This window comes from Oncorhynchus keta, chromosome 10 (genome assembly GCF_023373465.1).
Source record: "Oncorhynchus keta strain PuntledgeMale-10-30-2019 chromosome 10, Oket_V2, whole genome shotgun sequence".
NCBI classification, from domain to species: domain Eukaryota; kingdom Metazoa; phylum Chordata; class Actinopteri; order Salmoniformes; family Salmonidae; genus Oncorhynchus; species Oncorhynchus keta.
The window spans coordinates 58,857,880-58,883,950 of record NC_068430.1 but is presented as its reverse complement, the minus strand read 5'-3'; the positions used below and the strand labels follow the sequence as shown (position 1 = coordinate 58,883,950).

General features: G+C 40.3%; 1 protein-coding gene across 18 annotated transcripts in view; it reads right to left on the bottom strand.

Moving 5' to 3' along the window:
- Window positions 1–26,071, bottom strand: part of LOC118389060 (equilibrative nucleoside transporter 1-like) — an 87,067-nt gene that overhangs the window by 18,654 nt on the left and 42,342 nt on the right. For 7 of the 18 annotated variants that reach the window (XM_052527371.1, XM_052527365.1, XM_052527368.1 and 4 more), the window contains 3 exons: window positions 1,265–1,341; window positions 744–825; window positions 146–324 (listed from right to left, as the gene is read on the bottom strand). The exons of 2 other annotated variants lie outside the window; for them this stretch is intronic. In XM_052527371.1, the coding sequence (XP_052383331.1) occupies window positions 146–324; window positions 744–825; window positions 1,265–1,290 (287 nt within the window). In that variant the 5' untranslated portion in view covers window positions 1,291–1,341. Of the gene's footprint in view, window positions 1–145; window positions 325–743; window positions 826–1,264; window positions 1,342–18,233; window positions 18,351–20,427; window positions 20,512–26,071 lie in introns of those variants that run through there. 9 more of the 18 variants (XM_052527372.1, XM_052527366.1, XM_052527375.1 and 6 more) reach the window with 3 other exon arrangements.

Sequence of the window (26,071 nt, the reverse complement as noted above, 5' to 3'; positions counted from 1 at the left end):
TGTGTGTACATGACTGCATTTATACTTGGTATATTGTTTTTCAACAGGAAAAGTTCAAAGATAGCTGTAGTGCATCTTCAAGATGTAACTTTTGGAGTAGTGATTTAATGCATTAGGAAAGATGTGGTTGGGGTGGTGGACAAACCTTTGATGCAGGACTGAGTTGAGACAGGTGAAGGCCAGTAAAGGCACCATGGCACAAAGTGTCATTACGTTATTGAACTTGGCCTCCAAAAGGCTACGGTTGTTCCCTTCTGCCCCGGTCCCATTGCCTGACAGGTTGGTGCCCATTTGGGAGTGGTCTCTGAGACGGCTGCTAAAATACTGTACAGACAGAGGACAGCCACTTAATTTGTGTTAATTGTTGATGTGTGGTGATAGTTCTGGCACAACATGTCTACCATGCATCACCCTTGTGGGTACTATACATCTTTAGTGGAAGAAATACAATAATGTATAAAATATACAATTATGTGAAGCACATTGAGCATGCTATAAAATACTATTTAATTTAAAACCATCATTAATTATTATAATGAGTAGATTAGGGTAAATGTTAAATCAGTAAATTCTGTTAATAATCATTGGCTATCAAGAAGATCTGAAAAGTAAGACTTGAGACATATTTAGAAATTGATACAGACATTTCACTAAAAGCTCTGGCATTGTATCATTGAAATATATTTTAATTTAATTATTCACAATCTTAAGGTAGATGATTAAACAAATATTGTGTGCTCTACCATGGTGGCTGTCATAAAGAAGTTCCATGGCAGGAGGGTTCCTAAGCCCAGCATGAAAAAGATCAGCCACACGCCATTGTTTCTGTTGGATGACAGAGTAGAGGAAACTAGGGTTACTGACGTTATTTGTAATTTGACAAAAGATACCATATTATGTAGGTCCACAGAAATGATAAAGGTAGAATGGTAATTACTTGACTGTTATGATACAACATGTGGGGGATTCAATTAAGCAAATTCTAGTCATTTCTGCAGGACTATGTGCAACCTCTTGGGGAACACTGGACGTCTGACTGACCTCATAGTGGGCCCGCTAACCACAGTCCCTGAAGAGTTAACTCCCTTAGGGGAACTCGTAACACACTTCCAATCCAAAGGCTAACATAGCAGTTACATTACCATTTGGTGCAAAGAAGTAACGAAGTGTGTCACAGAAACTTGATACTGTATCTGAGGGCGCATTGTCAAAATGTGAAGATGTCACCATACACATTGAACACATAAAGGAGGCTGCTACTCACTTGTCTTTTGGCTCGTGGACGGTCATTATTTAGCTTCAGTGATTACTATCACCCTTTTCCACACTTCAGCACCAAACCTGAAAGAAATGGGTTGGATTGAAAAACATTTCATGTTTTTTCCCTTTAGTCATGTCGAGGAAAACAAGAAAACAAACTCAATGTATCAACTACATTAGAGAAAAATGCAAAGAGGGTTTTAGGAACTTAAACTGGGTTAGTGGAATAAAAAATCATATTTGAATGAATATGGGGCTATGAGATCTGAAAACTAGGGTTAGACTACATTTCCACTGTGCTGAAACTTCAACTGAATGACTGAAATGAAGATCTGCTGACTCTTTGCATGCTATTCAGTAGCATACTGACTAATAGCCTAGGCTACAGTTGTTTTTGCTCCTGTACAATGTAAGATTGATATTCGTAATATTACCAAACATCGAGGCATTAGACAGAGAGAGCATCATGCAATGTGATAATGAGAGATCAAAAACTTGCAGCAACAGACTCAGTATCATCAACTACCCATTTCCAGACAGTTGTCAGCTTCTTATTTTTTTTTTTAAGTTGAGAGGTAGGCCAATGGACATTCTAAGAACTCAGATGTTGACTCCTCCCAAAATCAGGGAAGCCCTCACTCCTCCCAGCACAACTATGTGTGCATTTAAGAAGCTTATAGTGACTAACTGGCACTATCTTAATGTCTACTCTGCCCCACAGCCTCCCGACACGCTTTTCCATATTCCCCACACTACAGAGAAGAGAGCTGTGATGTATCAAAAGAATAACAACTTAAAATGAAATAAGCTACATTATTTTTCTCTATCTGCTTAATAACTGCACGGGCCTTATTACATTTTCAATTGGGATCTGTAGGCTATGACATCTCACAAGGTAGCCTACTGTGTTCAGTCTTAGGACAATACTGGTCAGAATGGATGGTCTGATTAGGTTAATGTCCATCCCTCTCTCTCTCTGCCCCCCCCCACCCTCTGTCCATCCCTCACCCATGCATGCACATTCACAGACCTTCTTCTTCTTCTTTAAAAGCCGTCTCCTTTTCTCAAATTAAGCCAAGGTCTTGTGTTCCTCTGGTTAGCAAATGCAACTCAGCACGTGCTCTACTCCCTGCACTTAAGGGGCTTGAGCGTTAGCAGTAGAGCACTCACACATGCCACGCTACACATGTATCAAGACACTTATGTGTTGCGCAAAAGTACTGTGCATGTAGTAGGCTAGGCTATAATGATCAGTCAGACAGGGTGCAGATGTAAAAATCTAAACAAATAGTTTAGGGGTATAAATGCAATAACCCTACCCTCCAAGCCTCTAAACATTACACGGTAAGCAAATGAGTATAGAGCCCACTACCATTTGGTCAACCAATAGCCTACGAACAGCCTTGTCTACACTGTGCAAAATCAGGAAAGCTCTCTCTTAGAAACACATGAACTGTGCACTAAAATCCAAATGCATTGTTGGTCTACAGCACACAGTACACTGTACCATGACGTGCAAGGAATCAATGTTGCATAATTCTACATACATTTTCCTGGCGCAGTTGTATTTACACAGACCGTAGCTCCAAATCAAACATATACAACTATCTCAAGTCAGTAGGAGTAGTCATGTCTGACGCAACAGCATGGAATGATGTTGCTGGCAGGATTGAGTTGAGTGAAAGCTGTGTGAGGTTAAGCAGGACCTAGGAGTTAGGCCTACAGTGTCTCCTGACCCCTCCTGTCTCAGCCTCCAGCACTTATGCTGCAGTAGTTCATGTGTCGGGGCTGGAGTCAGTCTGTTATATCTGGACTATTTCTCCTGTCTTATCCGATGTCCTGTGTGAATTTAAGTATGCTCTCTCCAATTCGCTCTCTCTTCCCTTCTCTCTCTCTGAGGACCTGAGCCCTAGGACCATGCTTCCGGACTACCCGGACTGATGACTCCTTGCTGTCCCCAGTCCAACTGGCCGTGCTGCTGCTCCAGTTTCAACTGTTCTGCCTATTCTATTATATTCTATTCCGTTCTGTTCTGTTCTATGGAACCCTGACCTGTTCACAGGACATGCTACCTGTCCCAGACCTGCTGTTTTCAACTCTCTAGAGACAGCAGGAGCGGTAGAGATACTCTGAATGATCGGGTATGAAAAGCCTGCTGACATTTTCTCCTGAGATGCTGACCTGTTGCACCCTCAAAAACCACTGTGATTAATATTATTTGACCATGCTGGTCATTCATGAACATTTGAACATCTTGGCCATGTTCTGTTATAATCTCCACCCGGCACAGCCAGAAGATGACTGGCCACCCCTCATAGCCTGGTTCCTCTCTAGATTTCTTCCTAGGTTTTGGCCTTTCTAGGGAGTTTTTCTGAGCCACCGTGTTTCTACACCTGCATTGCTTCACTGTTTTGCGGTTTTATCCTGGGTTTCTGTACATCACATTGATATATCAGGTGATGTAAGAAGGGCTATATAAATACATTTGATTTGATAAAGGAATTTAACTGTAACGCTCGTTGTTGGAATGAAGTGAGGACCAAAGAGCAGCGTGGTAAGTGTTCATCATTATATTTATAAAACAGAGAACACTAAAAAAAATAACAAAAGAGAACGAAACAAATCGGTTCTGTAAGGTGACAGACACATAACAGAAAACAATCACCCACAAAACACATGTGGGAAAAGGCTACCTAAGTATGATTCTCAATCTGAGGCAATGAACGACACCTGCCTCTGATTGAGAACCATACCAGGCCAAACACAAAACCACAACATAGAAAAACGAACATAGACTACCCACCCAACTCACGCCCTGACCATACTAAAACAACGACATAACAAAATAACGAAGGTCAGAATGTGACATTAACTCTGGAACTCAGAAATAAATAGGTATGAGGGGTTTATTTCCAAAGACGTGGCAGTCCTTGTGAAATATCAAAATGTGTTAGCTCAACGATTGACGAATGCCACACCCAAGCAAAATAACATTTGTCCTATTGAATACAAGGTACATGCAGTACAATCTTTTGTGAAAGTCAGTAGAGATTTTTGAAAGAAAACCTTAAATCATGAAAACCTCAAATCTCCTAATCTATTTTAATCCAAACTGAGATGAATAGTAGCCTAATCATGGCTAGTGTCACGCCTTGGTCATAGTGTTTTGTGTTTCGTTATATATTTGGTCTGGCCAGGGTGTGACATGGGTTTATTTTGTGGTATTTCGTATTGGGGTTTTGTTGTTATTGGGATTGCGGCTGAGTAGGGGTGTTGCATAGGCTTGGCTGCCTGAGGCGGTTCTCAATCAGAGTCAGGTGATTCTCGTTGTCTCTGATTGGGAACCGTATTTAGGTAGCCTGGGTTTCACTTTGTATTTCGTGGGTGATTGTTCCTGTCTCTGTGTAGTGTTCACCAGGCTGTAATTAGGTTTCACGTTCCGTTTGTTGTTTTGTATTATTTAAGTTATTTCATGTATCGTTATTCCTCTTCATTAAAGACATGAGTAACCACCACGCTGCATTTCGGTCCGACTCTCTTTCAACAAACGAAGAACGCCGTTACAGCTAGGCTAACTCTTAGAGAATCTTAAGTGATGAGCAATTGTGGTTGATCTTGCCTATCCAAAGACTAATACATAAAACTAGGCTTAATATTTAATAAATGGCCTCATTTTTCACATAATTTAAGCAGCCTAATCTTTAACAACATAGGTGTTATTGTGTTCTTGGCATTGGCCAGTTTTGGTCTTTGACCTCCTCGCTATAGACTGTTTCATCGTTACCGGTGAACAGGCCTACCACTGTTGTATTGTCCGAAAACTTAACGATGGTGCTTGGCTACGCAGTCATGTGAAAACAGGGAGTACAGGAGGGGACTAAGCATGCACCCCTGAGGGGCCTAGGTATTTTCAGTATCAGCATGGCAGTTTTGTTGTTTACCTACCCTTACCACCTGGTGCGGCCCGTCAGGAAGTCCAGGATCCAGTTGCAGATGGAGGTGTTTAGTCCCAGGGTCAGCACTATGGTGTTGAACGCTGAGCTGTAGTCAGAATAAGATCGTCTGCTAAATTACCAAAATGTAAATGTATATTTGCGTGTATAGGCCTGTTCTTTGTCATCTAGGTAATTGTATCAGTTTAAACTTAGGCTACCAGATATATCAGCAGATATGTCATACAATATTTAGACCCAATTGAATTAAGATATTGTGCAAAAACACACTGTCACTCTTCTTTACAAAATATGATTGAGGGTTCAAATTGAGAACCACTAAGCCTGAGCTCCAGCTGAAGAAGGTGGGGTTATTTTGAAGAATAATTCAGGCGACTGTCATGTTAGGCTAATTATTATTGCTGATGACAAGCATACCCATAACACTATGCAGTTACCACCATGATTGAAAATATGAAGAGTGGTACTCAGGGATGTGCATCGTTGGATTTTCCCCAAACAAAATGATTTGTGAAACTTCTCTGGGCTGAGGTCCATATCCGGATCTTGAAAGCACATTTTGAAAGCACATTTTCTGGTGCATTTCTGAGTTTCCAGCACATGCTCAATAATTTGACAATGTGAAATCCATATTTTTCTTACATGCACAAATCATTTGTGGATTCCCTCCAGATATCATACATGGTATGGCCGGATATTGACTCATTAGACATAAGCTTATGTGGACATCTGATTTATTTAAAAAAATACTACATAGTATATTTGTGACTCGTTTCAGGAAACTATGCATATGTCGCGAGTCACTACTTCACAGGAGAGCCATTTGAATGTAAAAATGTGTTTTTTGCAGAAATGCCTTCTGGAACATGGGAACGTTCATGTGCCTTAATTACAAACTTGTATGCCATCAATAAATACGAATACAATTGTTAAGTTACGAGCCTAGTTGGTTTAGCCATGGAAAAAGTCAGGAACCTTTCCGCTAGCCATGACTGACTGAGATAATGGGTGGGCTGGACATGTCCAGAGATGAGTTTGGATTGGTCTGCCACGTAGCACGCTTCTGTCTATAATATGAGCTGGTCAGTATGTGTAGGTAATCCTTTCTAACACAGATTTTTCAAATATATCACATAGTAGAACTGCAAAAGTGTTTCTCTCCACTTTCTGGAGAACCGAGTTTTGAAATCAGTGGAATGTCTGGTGGAATTAGAGTATGATAGCTAAGGAGATGGAGAAAATGATTGCGTTTGACTTCAAATATACAGAGGGAGTCGAAAAGAGAAAACACAGAAGGCTGTTGAATAAAACACGTCTCCAGATTACATCTTCAAACTAAGGGCAACCATGGCATCTGTGACAGAGAAGTGTCCATCCAAGTATAAGATAGTCTAGCTAGCTACATTTTCAGATATTACATGTTTCTAATTTTTTCAGAAAGTCATTATCATTTCAATTTAAAGCGTACTTTTAGCTAGCTAGTTCACTTTAGCTGGCTGTCTCACTAGCTAACATTACGTGTATGATCTGTGTAGTAATATTATTCATATTTCAGAGCTATTTGCATTGCTAGCCTAATGTTAGCTAGCAAACACTGAACCTGGTTTGTTAGGTACATGCAGATTCTTGCAGGGTAGTAACTTTATGAGTTGGGATTATGGTTGATTGTTTAGCTATCTAGCTACATGTCTAAACAAAAGACTCCACTATGCAAGTTACCATTTCAATACAATGTTCATGATGTCACTGCAACGGCTGTTGATAGGCGTAGCTGGTAAATTCACAGAATAACTGACAAATTTAAAAACGCTCAACAAAAAAAAGTAATTCAATTGTTGCCAGCAGCACAATTAGTCACCAATGCTCTGGATAACATGAAAACAGCCTAACAAGCTCTGCTAGGGCAAGTAAAATGGTCAGAGTGAGCTGTTCTCTCATTTGTGTCTGGAAGTGGCTATCAAGTTAGCTAATCCAAGTTTATCATTTTAAATTGTACCCGCAAAACACCAGTCTCAATGTCAACAGTGAAGAGGTGACTCTGAGATGCTGGCCTTCTAGGCAGAGTTGCAAAGAAAAAGCAATATCTCAGACTGGTCAATAATATTTTTTTATTAAAATGGGCAAAAGAACACAGACTCTGGACAGAGGCACTCTGCCTAGAAGGCCAGCTTCCTGAGTCGCCTCTTCACTGAAGCTGCCAGTTGAGGACTTATGAGGCGTCTGTTTATTAAACAAGACACTCTAATGTACTTGTCCTCTTGCACAGTTGTGCAGCGGGGCCTCCCACTCCTCTTTCTATTCTGTTTAGAGACAGTTTGCAATGTTCCGTGAAGGGAGTCTTACACAGCGTTGTATGAGATCTTCAGTTTCTTGGCAATTTCTCGCATGGAATAGCCTAAATTTCTCAGAACAAAAATAGGCTGACGAGTTTCAGAAGAAAGTCTTTGCTTCTGGCCACTTTGAGCCTGTAATCGAACCCACAAATGCTGATACTCTAGATCACATATGTCAGAGTCAAGGCCCGCGGGCCACATCCGGCCCGCGAGAAGGTTTTTTACGGCCCCTGGGATGATCTTGATTTATTATTAGAACCGGCCCGCAGACCGCAGCAAGCCGGCAGCCCGCAGATCTTTTACACGCACCAATACTACATTTCCCACAATGCAACGGTGACGCACCGAGCAGTAGGCTGCTTCATTTCAATATTTATTGGCACAGCAGTTGTCAGCATCACAGTAAAATTAACTTTCAGATACCCATCAAAAATGGCAAAACGGAAGGTGGACACTGAGAACCGGGGTTTCAAACAAGGTGGGAGTCGGAGTATTTGTTCACGGAGGTAGCTGGAAAACCTGTGTGTCTTCTGTGTGGAGAAAGTGTGGCGGTACTGAAAGAGTATAATCTGAGACGACATTATGAAACGAAACACGCGGACAAAAACAAGAATATGGACATGGAACAAAGGCTACAAAAGGCAGAGGAATTAAAACGAGGCCTCAAATCTCGACAGGCTCTGTTCAAAAAAGCCAAATCACAAGGCCAGGCTGCTGTCAAGGCCAGTTTTATTTTGGCAGAAGAGATCGCTAAATCAGCCCGGCCATTTACGGAGGGGATTTCATCAAAAACTGCATGATTAAAGTTTGTGACGAAGTTTGCCCAGAAAAAAGGCAACTCTTTTTAAATGTGAGTCTGAGCAGAAACACCATTGCCGAGAGAGTAGACCAGTTGTCCATCAATCTAAAAGAGCAGCTTGTGAAAAAGGGAAAAGATTTCATTGCATATTCCTTGGCTGTGGATGAGAGCACCGACATTTCTGACATTGCCCAGTTGTCAATTTTCATCCGCGGTGGACTCCAGCCTAAGCGTGACAGAGGAGTTTTTGGCTTTACGTCCTATGCATGGCACAACTACGGGGCATGATTTGTATGAAGAGGTGTCAAGATGTGTAAATGAGATGGAGCTGCCTTGGGAAAAACTCGTGGGTTTGACAACCGACGGAGCACCTGCGATGTGGACACAGGAGCGGACTGGTGGCGAAGATACGGGAAAAGATGCAAGAGGAAAACGCGACAGGTGAGCTGACAGCTTATCATTGTATCATACACCAGGAAGCGTTGTGCGGTAAAGCCTTGAAAATGGAGCATGTAATGAGCATCATCACGCGCACAGTTAACTTTATCAGAGCCAAAGGTTTGAATCACCGCCAGTTCAAGGCATTTCTGACGGAGTTAGAAACGGAGCATGGTGATTTGCCTTATCACACAGAGGTGCGATGGCTAAGCCAGGGAAAGGTGCTTCAAAGATGTTTCGAGCTTCGTGAGGAGATTTGTCTGTTCTTGGACAGCAAAGGGAAAGACACAACACAACTCCGAGACGAAATGTTTCTGTGTGAAATGGCTTTTCTGTGTGACATTACGAGTCATCTGAATGCAATGAACTTGCAGCTGCAGGGTCGGGATCGTGTCATCTCTGATATGTACAGTACAGTGAAGGCATTTAAAACCAAACTGACTCTGTGGGAGACGCAGATGCGGAAAGAAAATTTGAGCCACTTTCCCAGCTGCCAGACCATGAAAGAGAAGCTCTCCAGTGCGTTCCCGAGCGCACAGTTGGCTGATACAATAGGTATGCTTGCCGCTGACTTTCGACGCCGATTTGCTGACTTTGAAGCACAAAAAGCAGGTTGGAACTGCTCGGTAACCCATTTGCTGTTGACGTGGAAAGCTCACCACCAAACCTCCAAATGGAGTTGATTGACCTCCAATGCAATGATGCACTGAGGGCAAAATATGCGGCAGTGGGTGCTGCGGAGTTCGCCCGTTTCCTCCCCCGACACAATGCCCCAGCTGCGCATCCAGGCTGCTCAAACGTTGTCTATGTTTGGCAGCACATACCTGTGTGAACAACTGTTTTCTTTGATGAACTTGAACAAAACATCACACAGAAGTCGACTTACTGCTGAACACCTCCACTCAATTCTGAGGATTTCCTCAGCTCAGAGCCTTACCCCGAACATTGATGAACTTGTGGAAAAGATGGGACACCACCAAGTATCACCCTCAACCTCAAACAAGTGAACATTACTGTGCAATCACATATTTAGAGTTTTTACTCAGTTCAAGTTTAAAAGTTAAAGTTTAATATTTGTTTTCACTGCATGTTACTTCTCCTTAAACAAAGTGTTGTTTTTGATTAATAGATTTTTGCACTTTATTTTATTGTATTTCAATCCAATTATATTTTAAAAATATTTCAGTTGAGTGGATGATAGAAAATTGCTATTATTGTTTTTTTCTTTGAAGTAAATTTAGCCCACTTTTGCTAAAATAGAAAATATAGGCTACTGATGGTGCCTTGAATACCGGTTTCTTTCATTTAATGTTCATGTTATGGGGATTTTTATAAAGGAAATTTGTCTTTTGTGTCTGTTGAAAATTAAAGATTACTGACAGAGCCATAAGAAAATATTGCTTTATTTATCTGATCATATTGGAATATATTTGTTAGGTTTTCAGTAGGTTCAATTAGGTTCACTAGACTATATGCGTCATTTAAAAATTTTCAATGAACATTCGAACAGTCCGGCCCTCGGCTTGTAGCTAAATTTTTTATTTGGCCCTCCGTCCATTTGACTTTGACACCCCTGCTCTAGATACTCAACTTGTCTAAAGAAGGCCCATTTTACTGCTTCTTAAATCAGGACAATAGTTTTCTGCTGTGCTAACATAATTGCAAAAGGGTTTTCTAATGATCAATTAGCCTTTTAAAATGATCAACTTGGATTAGCTAACACAATGTGCCATTGGAACACAGGAGTAATGGTTGCTGATAATGGGCCTCTGTACGCCCATGTAGATTTTCCATATAAAATTTCAGAAATGGTCGTTTCCAGCTACAATAGTCATTTACAACATTAACAATGTCTACACTGTACTTCTGATCAATTTGATGTTATTTTAATGGACAAAAAATAGCTTTTCTTACAAAAACAAGGACATTTCTTAGTGACCCCATTTGAGCGGTAGTATATTTATAGAATATATATATACACACACACACACACACACACACACACACACACACACACACACACACACACACACACACACACACACACACACACACACACACAAATATACATACATATATATATATATATATATATATATATATATACACACAATATATTTTTAAAATATATTTTCCTATATTATTTCCTGTAAACCCTACCACTCCTCCCCTTATTGGGGTAAACTAATGAACAACAACACTTAGGCTTCCACAGCTTATTCATTCTATATACATTCTATGGGCCCAATCTATCCTCTATTTCTGATGTTCTGATGTCTATTTGCAATATATTTCTAACTGTGCTCTTTCTCAAAAGTTCTGAACCTATATAGTCCCACCCTTCAGCTCCATTCAACCCCTCCCATCTATCTCTTTACACCATCCATATTGCTATTATTATTATTATTATTATTTATTCTCGCATGTTCATCGAGCAACAGATAATTCGAAAATAAAATCACAAATGTACACTGCACAAAAATATAAATGCAACATGCAATAATTTCAAAGATTTTACTTAGTTACAGTTGAGATAAGGAATTTAGTCAATTGAAATTAATTCATTATGGCCTAATCTATGGATTTCACATGACTGGGAATACAGATATTCAGCTGTTGGTCACAGATACCTTTAAAAAAAGGTAGAAAAGGTTGATCGGAAACCAGTCAGTATCTGGTGTGACTAGGGCTGTTAACGTCACACCAGCGGTCACAAGTCATGACCGCAGTCAAATTCCACATGACCATTTAGTCATGGTAACAAGGCTTCTCCAAGCTCTGATGCTGCTGGTAGTCATTAGTAGCCTACCAAATGTGCTAACTGCATGGAAACCAGCACTCTATTATTCCTATAATCACTATGACATCAATGGAAATGTAATTGAAATCTAATCAAACACTCCTGAGTCCATGAGCTCATTGCGCAACATCTCTATAGGCTATGAAATTGTGTGACAAAACAGGGTTTTGATGGTCTCTATTAAAAAGAGGAGGCCCCATCAGCTTTCTATATTTATTTCTCAACTTTCCTAATATTAAGCACATTGCTTTGCTTTACAACAGGAGTATAAGCATATCTGGCCGGCATGGAAATGAAACACGGGGAAAGTGTCTTCCATTCACTATTTATGTGCATAGATGACATGTATTTTTTCCCTTGGCCTCTGTTCCAAGACAGGTGCATAATGGTCCATTCTAAATCCAAACCAATTTCACACATATATTGTTTAGCATATGTAAAGATAAGACTAAATGAAGAATAGACTAATGGGTGACAATATTGTCACGTGTGAATGATGCCCAGCATGTGTAGTAAGGCAAGAAACAGCACATACCTTTTTTTGTCGACTTTTTCTAATCATAGACACCTACCTCATGTAGCCTAGCCCATGTATCACAGCTATAGGGGCATAATAAATTCTTAAAATTAGGCACATTCATCCTCTTTACAACCAGTGTAGAGCCTAACTGGCATAATGTACATAGGCGTCTTGTGAGTTTCGGGAAGATAATTTTCACCATAAAAAGACACTTTTATAATAAAGCATTACATTACAATTAATATATGCCTTTGGATGAGGTAATGTTTTGGTCCTAAGTGGTACCAAGAACGAGATAAGGAACTTCGTTTAGGAGACCAACCTGAACCATAATTTATAGCTAATGCTATCTAGCTATGGGATACTCCTCTTTCAAGTAAAAGGTTCTTTGTGTAATGTTCCTAAGATCTGTTATTCGTCATGTGAGTTGAGATGGGTGTGTCTTGGCTATAAATTATACTAAGAACTGTTTTGTAAGCACTCTCAGATATATTAATTTATAGACACTGAATTGATCTGAGAGTCACAGTGCTATGGTGAAGCTCATAATTAAAGATGGACTTTATAATATGACTCTGACTTGTGTGTGGGTTTGCTCTCTTATTATTTGGTAATACAGGAAATTTCCACGACACTGTATTCACTTGGGATCTATCACATCCCACAACTGTCCCAGAGTATGTTTATAATATTTATTTCTCACACAGAAGGACAAGTTGACCATGAAGGCCTGATTCACACAGTCTTCTCTGAATAGTTGATGTTGAGATGTGTCTGTTACTTGAACTCTGTGAATGATTTATTTGGGCTGCAATGCCAAGAGTGTGCAAAGCTGTCATCATGCAAAGGGTGGCCATTTAAAGAATCTCTAAGAAAACATATATTTTGATTTGTTTAACACTTTTTTGGTTACTACATTTCATAGTTTTGATGTCTTAACTATTAATTTTCAATTTAGAAAATAGTAAAAAATAAAGAAAAACCCTTGAATGAGTAGGTGTTTTACACAAACTCTTCTAAACTGTTTCGGCTAGGAAGCATGCCGACGCCTTTAGAAGTAAAAGAGCCTGGAAGATCGTTTTGGAGTTAAAAGAAATTGTCACTACGGGAACCTTTCAAAATCAAAAAGGTTCCTTTAGGAATCCCTCTGAAAAATGGTCTTCGTTCGTGGACCCCCCTTTTGTGATGGGGGGTGTTTAATTTGGAACTTTTAAAATAATATATTGTAGAGGTGGCAGCCGATCAGAAGATCGGAGGCTTTGCTTTCACAGGGTTCTTTTTGGCCACCAGTTAGAGGAAATATAACTTCTGTTCATCATGTTATGGTTGTACACTGCAAATGTAAATTTTCCTTGAATATTTGTGCATATTACACATTCTAATATCATAGTCATAATTAACATTGCTGATTGCATAGTGTAATAAAGTGGTACTATTCCAACTTTCCATAGGATCTTGAGGAACTCATACACCTCAGTAAGTCTCATTGAATCTACAAAACTGTCAGTTTTCAACCTTAACATGTGATGACAATACAACAGAAAAGATGAACAGGAATGACATTTACTCCCATGGGTGACCTAAAAATATCTATCTGAAAGCCAAGGTCCTACTAAGCCATGCCTCCAGTCCAGGGTTCCTCCAGTTCCTCTATTATAGGTGTTTGGTGTTACTCTGGACCCTGATCTCTCTTTTGATGAACATATCAAGACTGTTTCAAGGACAGCTTTTTTCCATCTACGTAACATTGCAAAAATCAGAAACTTTCTGCCCAAAAATGATGCAGAAAAATGTATCCATGCTTTTGTCACTTCTAGGTTAGACGACTGCAACGCTCCCGGATAAGGCACTAAATACACTTCAGGTAGTGCTAAACACAGCTGCTAGAATCTTGACCAGAACCCCCAAAAAATCATATTACTCCAGTGCTAGCCTCTCTACACTGGCCTCCTGTTGAGGCAAGGGCCGATTTCAAGGTTTTACTGCTATAACCTACAAAACATTACATGGGGTTGCTCCTACCTATCTTTCCGATTTGGTCCTGCCGTACATACCTACACGTATGCTACGGTCACAAGATGCAGGCCTCCTAACTGTCCCTAGAATTTCTAAGCAAACAGCTGGAGGCAGGGATTTATCCCATAGAGCTTCATTTTTTATGTCAGTCTGTTAGATCTGGAGTATTTCTCCTGTCTTATCCGGTGTCCTGTGTGAATTTAAGTATGTTTTCTCTAATTCTCACTCTCTCTCTTTCTTTCTCTCTTTCTGTCTCTCTCTCTCTGGGGACCTGATCCCTTGGACCATGCCTCAGGACTACCTGGCCTGATGACTCCTTGCTGTCCCCAGTCCACCTGGCCGTGCTGCTACTCCAGTTTCAACTGTTCTGCCTGCGGCTATGGAACCCTGACCTGTTCACCGGACGTGCTACCTGTACCAGACGTGCTGTTAAGAACTCTCTGGAGACAGCAGGAGCGGTAGAGCTACTCTGAATGATCGGCTATGAAATGCCAACTGACATTTACTCCTGAGGTGCTGACCTATTGCACCCTCGACAACCACTGTAATTATTATTATTTGACCCTGCTGGTCATCTATGAACATTTGAACATCTTGGCCATGTTCTGCTATAATCTCCACCCGGCATAACCAGACTCCACCCAGCATAACCATAACCATAACTAGGACTGGCCACCTCTCGTGGTTCCTCTCTAGGTTTCTTCTGATGTTCTGGCCTTTCTAGGAGTTTTTCCTAGCCACCATGCTTCTACACCTGCATTGCTTGCTGTTTGGGGTTTTAGGCTGGGTTTCTGTACAGCACTTTGAGATATCAGCTGATGTAAGAAGGGCTTTATAAATAAATGTGATTTGATTTCTCCTCACTGAACAGGCACATTCCTTTTTGTAGAAATGTGTCACTGACCTCTGCATATCTGGTCACATTTCTTTTGTCAAGTTGGATGTTATCATTTGATTTATGAGGAGATAAGTAGGAAACAGAGTTAAAAGGTACTAAAGTACTCATATCAGACAATATGCATTCTACTCTTTTTTTAACTTCAGTGGCTAGTTGGCCAGCATGAAAGCAGACCAGACAAAATGACTGTCATATATTTAAATGCTGAGCTTTTAATCACATGCTGAGAGTGCACCAAAAAGGGGAAATGAAATGTGGCCAATTGACAGGAAACAAAAGTAGTTTCAAACATAATATAATGTGTGTGAGTAACAGACAATGCCAACTGTGAGCTTTTGAATTCGCTACTGTTAGAGGGAATTAGTCATGTTCAGCCAAAGTACAATTGGTATTGCTTTTTAAGTTATATTAATAAACTAGCTAACATGGAAACCATTTAAAATCTACTCATACTCTTATGATAATTAAGACATTATAGTGTTTACTCACGCCGCCAAGCTTACTCTAGTGAAACTGACTATCCTACCGATCCTCGACTTCGGCGATGTCATCTACAAAATTGCTTCCAACACACACTTCATACTAAAGTGGTCAAACGTAATATATCATACTAAAGAAGTCAAAAGTAATATATCATACTAAAGCAGTCAAACGTAATATATCATACTAAAGTGGTCAAACATAATATATCATACTAAAGTGGTCAAACGTAATATATCATACTAAAGTGGTCAAACGTAATATAACATACTAAAGCAGTTAAAAGTAATATGTCATACTAAAGTGGTCAAACGTAATATATCATACTAAAGCAGTCAAACGTAATATATCATACTAAAGTGGTCAAACGTAATATATCAAATTGAAGAAGTCAAAAGTAATATATCATACTAAAGTGGTCAAACGTAATATATCATACTAAAGTGGTCAAACGTAATATATCATACTTAAGAAGTCAAAAGTAATATATCATACTAAAGCAGTCAAACGTAATATATCATACTAAAGTGGTCAAACATAATATATCATACTAAAGTGGTCAAACATAATATATCAAATTAAAGAAGTCAAATGCAATATATATATATTATCATAGAAAACGGTCAAATCGAACTTGTGTATGTAATAAATAAATAATATGTTTTGCTCTGAGACCAGGTTGCTCACATGACATTTATGGGAAGTATTCTACAATATGCTGTATCATGTTTTATCACTGCCTGAAACACTTTTTTATTCTTAAGAGCCCTTTCCCTTTAAATCAATTATTAATAAATTTAATCGCTGTAACGGTGTTTATTATAAAACCTCTCATACCGCCATCCAGAACTATAATAATAATAATAATAATGTGTCAGTCATGTTAAAACAAGGATGATAAAAATAGAACTGGATAGTGGATAAGGAACAACAACCAGTAAGGCCAAATAGCACCTGCACATTTGTCCTGTATGTGTCCTATATAATGTGCGGAGGGCTTGCACACTGTTTCCAAGTTCCTTGTAAATATATCACACCACAATGTAATCTATACTGAACAGAAATATAAACGTAACATGCAAAGTCTTGGTCCCATGTTTCATGAGTTTATGTAAAACAATCCCAGAAAAGCTTATTTCTCTCAAATTTGGGCACCTTGTGCTGGGGCCAATAACAGGCCACTCTAAAATGTGCAGTTTTGTCACACAACACAATGCCACAGATGTCTTGTTTTGAGGGAGTGTGCAATTGACATGTTGACAGCAGGAATGTCCATCAGAGCTATTGTCAGATAATTTTATGTTAAGTTCTATACCATAAGCCGCCTCCAATGTTGTTTACTAGAATTTGACAGTACGTCGAACCGGCCTCACAAACACAGACCATGTGTATGGCGTTGTATGGGCGAACGATTTGAGATGTTAATGTTGTGAAAAGAGTGCCCCGTGGTGGCGGTGGGGTTATGGTATGGGCAGGCATAAGCTATGGACAACAAATACAATTTTATCGCTGGCACTTTGCATACACAGAGATATCGTGACGAGGTCCTAAATCCCATTGGCATGCCATTCATCCGCCGCCATCACCTCATGTTTCAGCATGATAATGCACGACCCCATGTCACAAGGATCTGTACACAATTCTTGGAAGCTGAAAATGTCCCAGTTCTTCCATGGCCTGCATACTCACCAGACATATCACCCATTTAGCATGTCTGGGATGACCTGGAGCGACATGTACAACGGCGCGTTCCAGTTCCCGCCAATATCCAGCAACTACTAGCTCCCGAGTGGCGCAGCGATCTAAGGCACTGCATCACAGTGCTAGAGACATCACTACAGACCCTGGTTCGGTCCTGGGTTGTATCACAACCGGTCATAATCTGGAGTGTCATAGGGCGTCATACAATTGTCCCAGCGCTGTCTGGGTTATGGGAGGGTTTGGCACGAGTAGGCAGTCATTGGAAATAAGAATTTGTTCTTAACTGACTCGCATAGTTAAATAAAGTTTCAATCTTTTTTATTTTATTTTTTACTATGCACAGCCATTGAAGAGGAGTGGGACAACATTCCACAGGCCACAATCAACAGCCTGATCAATTCTATGTGAAGGAGATGTGTCACGCTGCACGAGGCAAATGATGATCACACCAGATACTGACTGGTTTAATGATCCACACCCCTACCTCTTTTGTTAAGGTATCTGTGAACAACATATCATATCTGTATTCCCAGTGAAATCAATCGATGAGGGCATAAAGGATTGATTTAAATTGACTGATTTTCTTATATGAACTGTAACTCAGCAAAATCTTTGAAATTTTTGCATTTTGCGTTTATATTTTCGTTCAGTATAGAAAAGGCATCCAGAAAAACCAATATTGGGTATGGGAATTTATACAATCAAAAAACAACATAACAGACCTGGTTTAGGTTATGACAGGGCAGCCTGTAGGCTTTTGTTAGATTCCTGCACTGAATCATATAATCCAATAGTCATGGCTGTCACTGAAAAAATATTTGTGTAGTTAATCAGACATGGTAAATTTGCCATCCATAATGGAATAACAGCCCTGGTTTAAGATTATAGTCCCATACTGTGGTAAATACAGCACGTAGCCATCATCAGATGCAGAATCAATATGACTTACTGTATGTGACGGGAGCTGTTTTATTAAGATGGATTATTCCTTGCATCCATGAGCAGGTTTGTTAAACATAGATTGTATCTACTTACAAAGCTTAGCTACTCCGTAGTTGTGCTGTCCTCATCTCACCTGTTGTTGGTCATACACTGAAGTCATAGAGTTATTCTATTGTTTCTCTCTTCCAATTCAACCACTACACATGTAGTCTTATCCCCTTCTCTGAAATACCTCTTTGAACAACCTTAGCCGAACCAATGATACCCTAGATAAACTGCAGCGCGAGCGAGCAAGCAACAAGGACTTCTCCAAGAGCTGAAGAGCACTTAGAGAAGTCCTTGTTGCATGCGCCTCAGTTTCTCTATTACGCAATTGATTATTCCTGTGCTATTTGGATTTTACACGATCATGTCACATTTCTTCTTCCCCCTTAAAGAGACAAGTGTATTTTTCAATGACTAGTTGTGGGAGAGAATGTAATGCATATTATTGCTGGCTAAAAAGGTGTTGTTTGCATACACTAGAGACTTTCCTTTAGCATGCCTAGTTTACAACTACTATGAGTTTTCTTTTACATAATCAGGCTGTGAAATATTTTCTGATACTCTTGCTGTTGAAGTGCACAAGAAGCGAGAGTCAGATTTTAATTATCACTGTTAAAATTAAATGTGTGACTTGATTTTAAGGAATATTTTATGGTATTTCAACATGTAACAAAATATTATGTAAGGCTCTATGCATGCCAGCACAATGCATCACCGGGGGCAAACTACCTGCTCCACCCAATGTCACAGGAAGGCCATAAAGATCATCATGGACAACAACCACCCGAGCCACTGCATGTTCACTCCGCTATCATCCAGAAGGCGAGGTCAGTACAGGTGCGTCAAAGCAGGGACAGAGAGACTGAAAAACAGCTTCTATCTCAAGGCCATCAGACTGTTAAACAGCCACCACGAACATTGAGTGGCTGCTGCCAACATAGTGACTCAACTCCAGCCACTTCAATAATGGAAATTGATGGAAATTGATGTAAAAAAATGTATCACTAGCCACTTTAAACTATGCCACTTTGTTTACATACCCTACATTACTCAGCTCATATGTATATACTGTACTCGATACCATCTACTGCTTCTTGCCTATGCCGTTCTGTACCATCACTCATTCATATATCTTTATGTACGTATTCTTTATCCCTTTACACTTGTGTGTATAAGGTATTAGTTGTGGAATTGTTAGGTTAAATTACTCGTTGGTTACTACTGCATTGTCGGAACTAGAAGCACAAGCATTTCACTACACTTGCATTAACATCTGCTAACCATGTGTATGTGACAAATAAAATTGGATTTGATTTGATTTAGTACACATGAGCATTCCGAGTGGAAATCATTAACTGGATTGATAAAATATTGACCATGAGTTTTTGCCCTGGATGAAATAGCTGAAGAACTTCAACGTGCAAACAGGAAAACCTTTATTGTACTTCCCTTGAATGAAATGTAAAAAAGCTCATTAAAAGCTCTTACTTCCCAAACATCAGCTATATCAATATTGTGTCATAAAACAATATGTGTCATTATAGAGTGATCAGACAAGTCTTAAGTGTTATTGACTGTACGATTGTTTATCCCATGTGTACGTTGTTTTTGTCGCACTGCTTTGCTTAATCTTGGCCAGGTCGTAGTTGTAAATGAAAACTTGGTCTCAACTGGTCTACCTGGTTAAACAAAAGTGATTTACATTTTTTTTAATTAAGTATTGTTGTCAAAATGTAATTCATGGAGGAAGGATAAAGCTTTATCTTGTTGTATACAACATGTTGCCATATTTTTTATACTTGCTTTAGCTCTCTCTCAAAGTCTACTAATGTGCAATCATGCATAAAAATAAATCCATGTAGATGTCAGCTGCAGTTAAACGATATTCAACAATGTATGCTGTGTATATTTACTTGTCCACTGTCACTCACAGTAACAGGCGACAATAATTACACATAACCAAACAACAAGACACTACAGTAGAGGAAAAGTTGCTGAAACATGCAGAATGGAGCTAATTGTCCATATTATTGATCATTGCTGGACTGACAAATGTGTTCACATGTTGTGAGAAAAGCTAAACGGTCTAGTTGTGCTTTACTTTGTACTGTTATTCTAAGATAGGTGTTGGTGAGTGTGTGGTCTTTCTAAATATGACAAACTGAGGAAAGATTATGTCTCTAAGTGAGACAAATCATTTGACTAAAAGTAAATAAACTAAAGGAAAGGTGTAAACACTTACTTGCAATCGTCTGTCAGAACTATGTTCACCGGCGAGCGATGTCTCAACAGCTGAAGTTCAAAGACCAATAGGGACTTATCTGAAGTGATCTGTGTTCAATGGGAGTGGTAAAAAAGTCAACAACCTCAATAATGACTAATGACTGAAATATTTGCATTACATTATATTTAATCTACCTTGTATGGAATAGCCCCAAAATTGCAAGCATCAAGTTATATCAAATGCACCTTGAACACAAACATTGGAAGTTGTTTTAAATATTTAACCAGGTCGGCTAGGGACTCTTCTACTGCATGTCATGTAATCACTAAAACATTCCATTCAACAACTGTCACTCTTTCTCACTTTGTTTTACCAAATCCTTATTGATGTCAATGATTTAATTTAAAGTCAAAGTTGTGCGTCCATATATCAAGTTAGGTTTTTGGCTCTCATTTAACACAATATGGATTTTTTTATTTCAGCCCAATATGCTGGGAAAATGAATCACATGGCCACTTTCCTGCCATTCATTTTTGTTCCATGAGCACAAGAAACAAAGAGAGTTAGCTCATTAGATTAGTCGTAACAGGAAAAACTGTTGCATTGTGTTATACTAGGAGATCAACTGGTGGACGAGCCCATTGCCAAATGTGTTGATAGGGTTTGTCATTTAAAAAAAAATCCAACTTCTTAATGACAGGCATCTGTTTTACCCGAGAACTCACAAATTCATGGAGCCCGACATTGCGAGGAAAATAATATTACGCGAATGCTGTTCTTCTTCGTCGGTGGCACTATCGTGCCGATTCATGGCAGTTCAAATGCTTTTGAATAAATGCTGGATGCTAAAGAACCAGCTATCAAACTTACTATAACAAACTATTTGGATGAAACTGTCTGTGGACCCCAGGAAGAGTAGCTGCTGCTTCGGCAAAATCCCCTAATGGGGATCCTAAATAAAATACTAAAAAACATCCTAGATAAGTCCAAAATATGCTAAACCCTAACCTGCTTTAAGCCTTGTTTAAATTAAAATAGCAGACTATTGACAGATTACTAATAAATTAATTATCAAAGTTCAAAAGACAATTCCTAAGATCTCATTATAATCAACTATTGAGAGTGATTAGGTGGAGGTTTTAGAAAGGTCATTTACCCACCCAGTTAGCCAAATGATGGAGTATGAAATAAAGTCTTTGGTTCTTAGTGAAAGTTGAAAATACGTATTTTAAACAATTGTTTACAGACAGATTATTTCACTTATTATTCACTGCATCACAATTCCAGTGGGTCAGAAGTTTACATACACTAATTTGACTGTGCCTTTAAACAGCTTGGAAAATCCCAGAAAATTATGTCATGGCTTTAGAAGCTTCTGATAGGTTAATCGACATAATTTCAGTCAATTGGAGGTGTACCTGTGTATGTATTTCAAGGCCTACTTTCAGACTCGGGGGTGGCAGCATTATGTTCTGGAGGTGCTTTGCCGCAGGAGGGACTGGTGCACTTCACAAGATAGATGGCTTCATGAGGGAGGAAATTTATGTGGATATATTGAAGCAACATCTCAAGACAATGACCCCAAGCATACTTCCAAAGTTGTGCCAAAATGGCTTAGGTCCTGACCTGAATCCTATAGACAATTTGTGGGCAGAACTGAAAAAGTGCGAGCAAGGAGGCCTACAACCCTGATTCAGTTACACCAGCTCTGTAAGAAGGAATGGGTCAAAATTCACCCAACTTATTGTGGGAAGCTTGTGGAAAGCTACCCAAAACATTTGACCCAAGTTAAACAATTTAAAGGCAATACTACCAAGTACTAGTGTATGTAAACTTCTGACAAACTGGGAATGTGATGAAAGAAATAAAAGCTTAAATAAATCATTCTCTCTACTATTATTCTGATATTTCACAATCTTAAAATAAAGTGGTGATCCTAACTGACTGAAGACAGGGATTTTTTACTAGGATTAAATGTCAGGAATTTTGAAAAGACTGAGTTGAAATGTATTTGGCTAAGGTGTATGTAAACTTCCGACTTCAACTGTATTACCTCAATTACCTCGACTAACCCCGCACCCTTGCACATTGACTCGGTACCGGTACCCCTTTAATATAGCCTCTATATAGCCGTAATTGTTATTTTATTGTGTTACTGTTTTTCCTTTAGTTTATTTAGCAAATGTTTCTTACTTACTTAAAAAAAAATTGTTGGCCAATTGTTGTAAGTAAGCATTTCACAGCAAGGTTTTATGCGGCGCATGTGAAAAATACAATTTGACTTGATACATGTAGTATAGGTATCATTAAACACTTTACTTACAATTATGAAGTGGTATTAGTTGTTAAAAGGATGTATGAGCCTTTATGATTAGAATAAGGCTTATAATATGTTACCTATTTGTGTGGCAAACAACTCAAACTGTCTTTAAATGGTAATGTAGAATACAATTATTGAGTGTTGTGATGCTGAGGGCAAAATTCCATTGAACCAACATTGCAGTATCATATAAAAGTTCCCACAACAGATTGGGGTTCTGTAAAGAACAGAAAAAAAAGGTAGACCTGCCCTCAGGTAGCTGATTCTTTTACAGAAGTGATCAGCAGAGGAGGCTGGTTTGACTCCGTTCCATTGATTCCTTTACAAACATTAACTGTAACTGGCCAACCACTGTTCCTTCTCTTGTGTTCTTCACCCAGCCATTAAAAACTTCTTAGGGCTGAGATCCCGTTAACCTCTTAAGACTAGGCCTCAATTACTGCCCCCTTTGGAGGAAGTGCGTGCCCATAGTAAACTGAAAATATTTTTTCCCAAAATTACTAATATATGCATATAATAATTATTATTGAATAGAAAAAAGTTTCTAAAACCGTTTAAATTATGTCTGTATGTAAAGCAGAACTCTCAGGGCAGCCTTTCTCCCAAACTCTCTCTTGTCAAGAGAAAAGTTGGGTCAACTTTGACGTCATCGCCCCCACCCTTCCCAGGCAGCTACCGATCTGGGAACAGTATGTATGTGTTCAGCGCGATGCCTGCTTTCAAATGGCGCGTTCATTGTGAGAATCCCGCGAGCCCTCGTCGTTTGGCGGGCGAAAATGTTCGGGTCACTTTCAAATACATGCACTCTATTGCGCGCGGCCGATTTGGGGCACCGTCTTTTCCAAGAAACACCAATTGAAGGTGGTTTGTCTGTTCGCGCTGATCATTGTTTTACATGTTAAAAACATCATAAAGCTCGATTCTGCACATAGTTTGACCAGTTTAGTCGACATATAATATGTAAATTTGAAGTTTTGATGCGCAAGAGTGCGGGACCAGAAGTCATTTTGGGTGCATTTCAGCTGAAGCTGTTAGCATATGCTAATACAGAGACACACAACGTGAAACCAAAAGATGTATTGGGTAAGTATGACTCCTTCTACGTCTTCTGATCGAAGAACATCAAAGGTAAGGGAATATTTATGTGGTTATTTTGGGTTTCTGTGGACTCCAAACGTAGAGGAGACATACTGCTAACTGTAGAAACTATTACACTCAACTGAACGACTTGATTAGTGTAGTGTTAGCTAGCTACATAGTTGTCTTTGCTGTCTTCGTATCCAAGATAATTGTGTAGTTTAGAGTGTGTAGTCTTAGAGTGATTATCTTAATTTACCAAGGTTAGCTAGCCAGCTATTTGTCGTCCTTAACGTAGGAGGCACTGCTAGCTAGCCAACAGCTAGCCAACGTCTACCGAATAGAACTTCCACACTCAACAACCCGGTCGCGTTCCGCTTCGCTCCACAGGTAGTATCACATTTTCATTTCATTTCATTACAGCACAACGGTTTGATTTGTTTGATCGTAGCTAGCTACATAGCTAGCTACATAGTCGTCTTTGTATCAAAGATGATTGTGTAGTCTAGAGCGATTTTCTAGGTTAGCTAGCCGGCTATTGTCGTTCTTTTAACGCAACGTAACGTAATCAACACTGCTAGCTAGCCAGCTAGCCCCCGAATAGCAGCACTGTAGAAACTATTACACTCAACGGAACGACTTGATTAGTGTAGTGTCAACAACGCAGCCACTGCCAGCTAGCCTACAAAGTCAACAACGCAGCCACTGCCAGCTAGCCTACTTCAGCAGTACTGTATCATTTTAATCATTTTAGTCAATAAGATTCTTGCTACGTAAGCTTAACTTTCTGAACATTCGAGACGTGTAGTCCACTTGTCATTCAAATCTCCTTGCATTAGCGTAGCCTCTTCTGTAGCCTGTCAACTATGTGTCTGTCTATCCCTGTTCTCTCCTCTCTGCACAGACCATACAAACGCTCCACACCGCGTGGCCGCGGTCACACTAATCTGGTGGTCCCAGCGCGCATGACCCACGTGGAGTTCCAGGTCTCCGGTAGCCTCTGGAACTGCCGATCTGCGGCCAACAAGGCAGAGTTCATCTCAGCCTATGCCTCCCTCCAGTCCCTCGACTTCTTGGCACTGACGGAAACATGGATCACCACAGATAACACTGCTACTCCTACTGCTCTCTCTTCGTCCGCCCACGTGTTCTCGCACACCCCGAGAGCTTCTGGTCAGCGGGGTGGTGGCACCGGGATCCTCATCTCTCCCAAGTGGTCATTCTCTCTTTCTCCCCTTACCCATCTGTCTATCGCCTCCTTTGAATTCCATGCTGTCACAGTTACCAGCCCTTTCAAGCTTAACATCCTTATCATTTATCGCCCTCCAGGTTCCCTCGGAGAGTTCATCAATGAGCTTGATGCCTTGATAAGCTCCTTTCCTGAGGACGGCTCACCTCTCACAGTTCTGGGCGACGTTAACCTCCCCACGTCTACCTTTGACTCATTCCTCTCTGCCTCCTTCTTTCCACTCCTCTCCTCTTTTGACCTCACCCTCTCACCTTCCCCCCCTACTCACAAGGCAGGCAATACGCTCGACCTCATCTTTACTAGATGCTGTTCTTCCACTAACCTCATTGCAACTCCCCTCCAAGTCTCCGACCACTACCTTGTATCCTTTTCCCTCTCGCTCTCATCCAACACTTCCCACACTGCCCCTACTCGGATGGTATCGCGCCGTCCCAACCTTCGCTCTCTGTCCCCCGCTACTCTCTCCTCTTCCATCCTATCATCTCTTCCCTCTGCTCAAACCTTCTCCAACCTATCTCCTGATTCTGCCTCCTCAACCCTCCTCTCCTCCCTTTCTGCATCCTTTGACTCTCTATGTCCCCTATCCTCCAGGCCGGCTCGGTCCTCCCCTCCCGCTCCGTGGCTCGACGACTCATTGCGAGCTCACAGAACAGGGCTCCGGGCAGCCGAGCGGAAATGGAGGAAAACTCGCCTCCCTGCGGACCTGGCATCCTTTCACTCCCTCCTCTCTACATTTTCCTCCTCTGTCTCTGCTGCTAAAGCCACTTTCTACCACTCTAAATTCCAAGCATCTGCCTCTAACCCTAGGAAGCTCTTTGCCACATTCTCCTCCCTCCTGAATCCTCCTCCCCCCTCCGTCCTCAAGAGAGCGAGAGTTGCACCCCTTCTGAAAAAACCTACACTCGATCCCTCCGATGTCAACAACTACAGACCAGTATCCCTTCTTTCTTTTCTCTCCAAAACTCTTGAACGTGCCGTCCTTGGCCAGCTCTCCCGCTATCTCTCTCAGAATGACC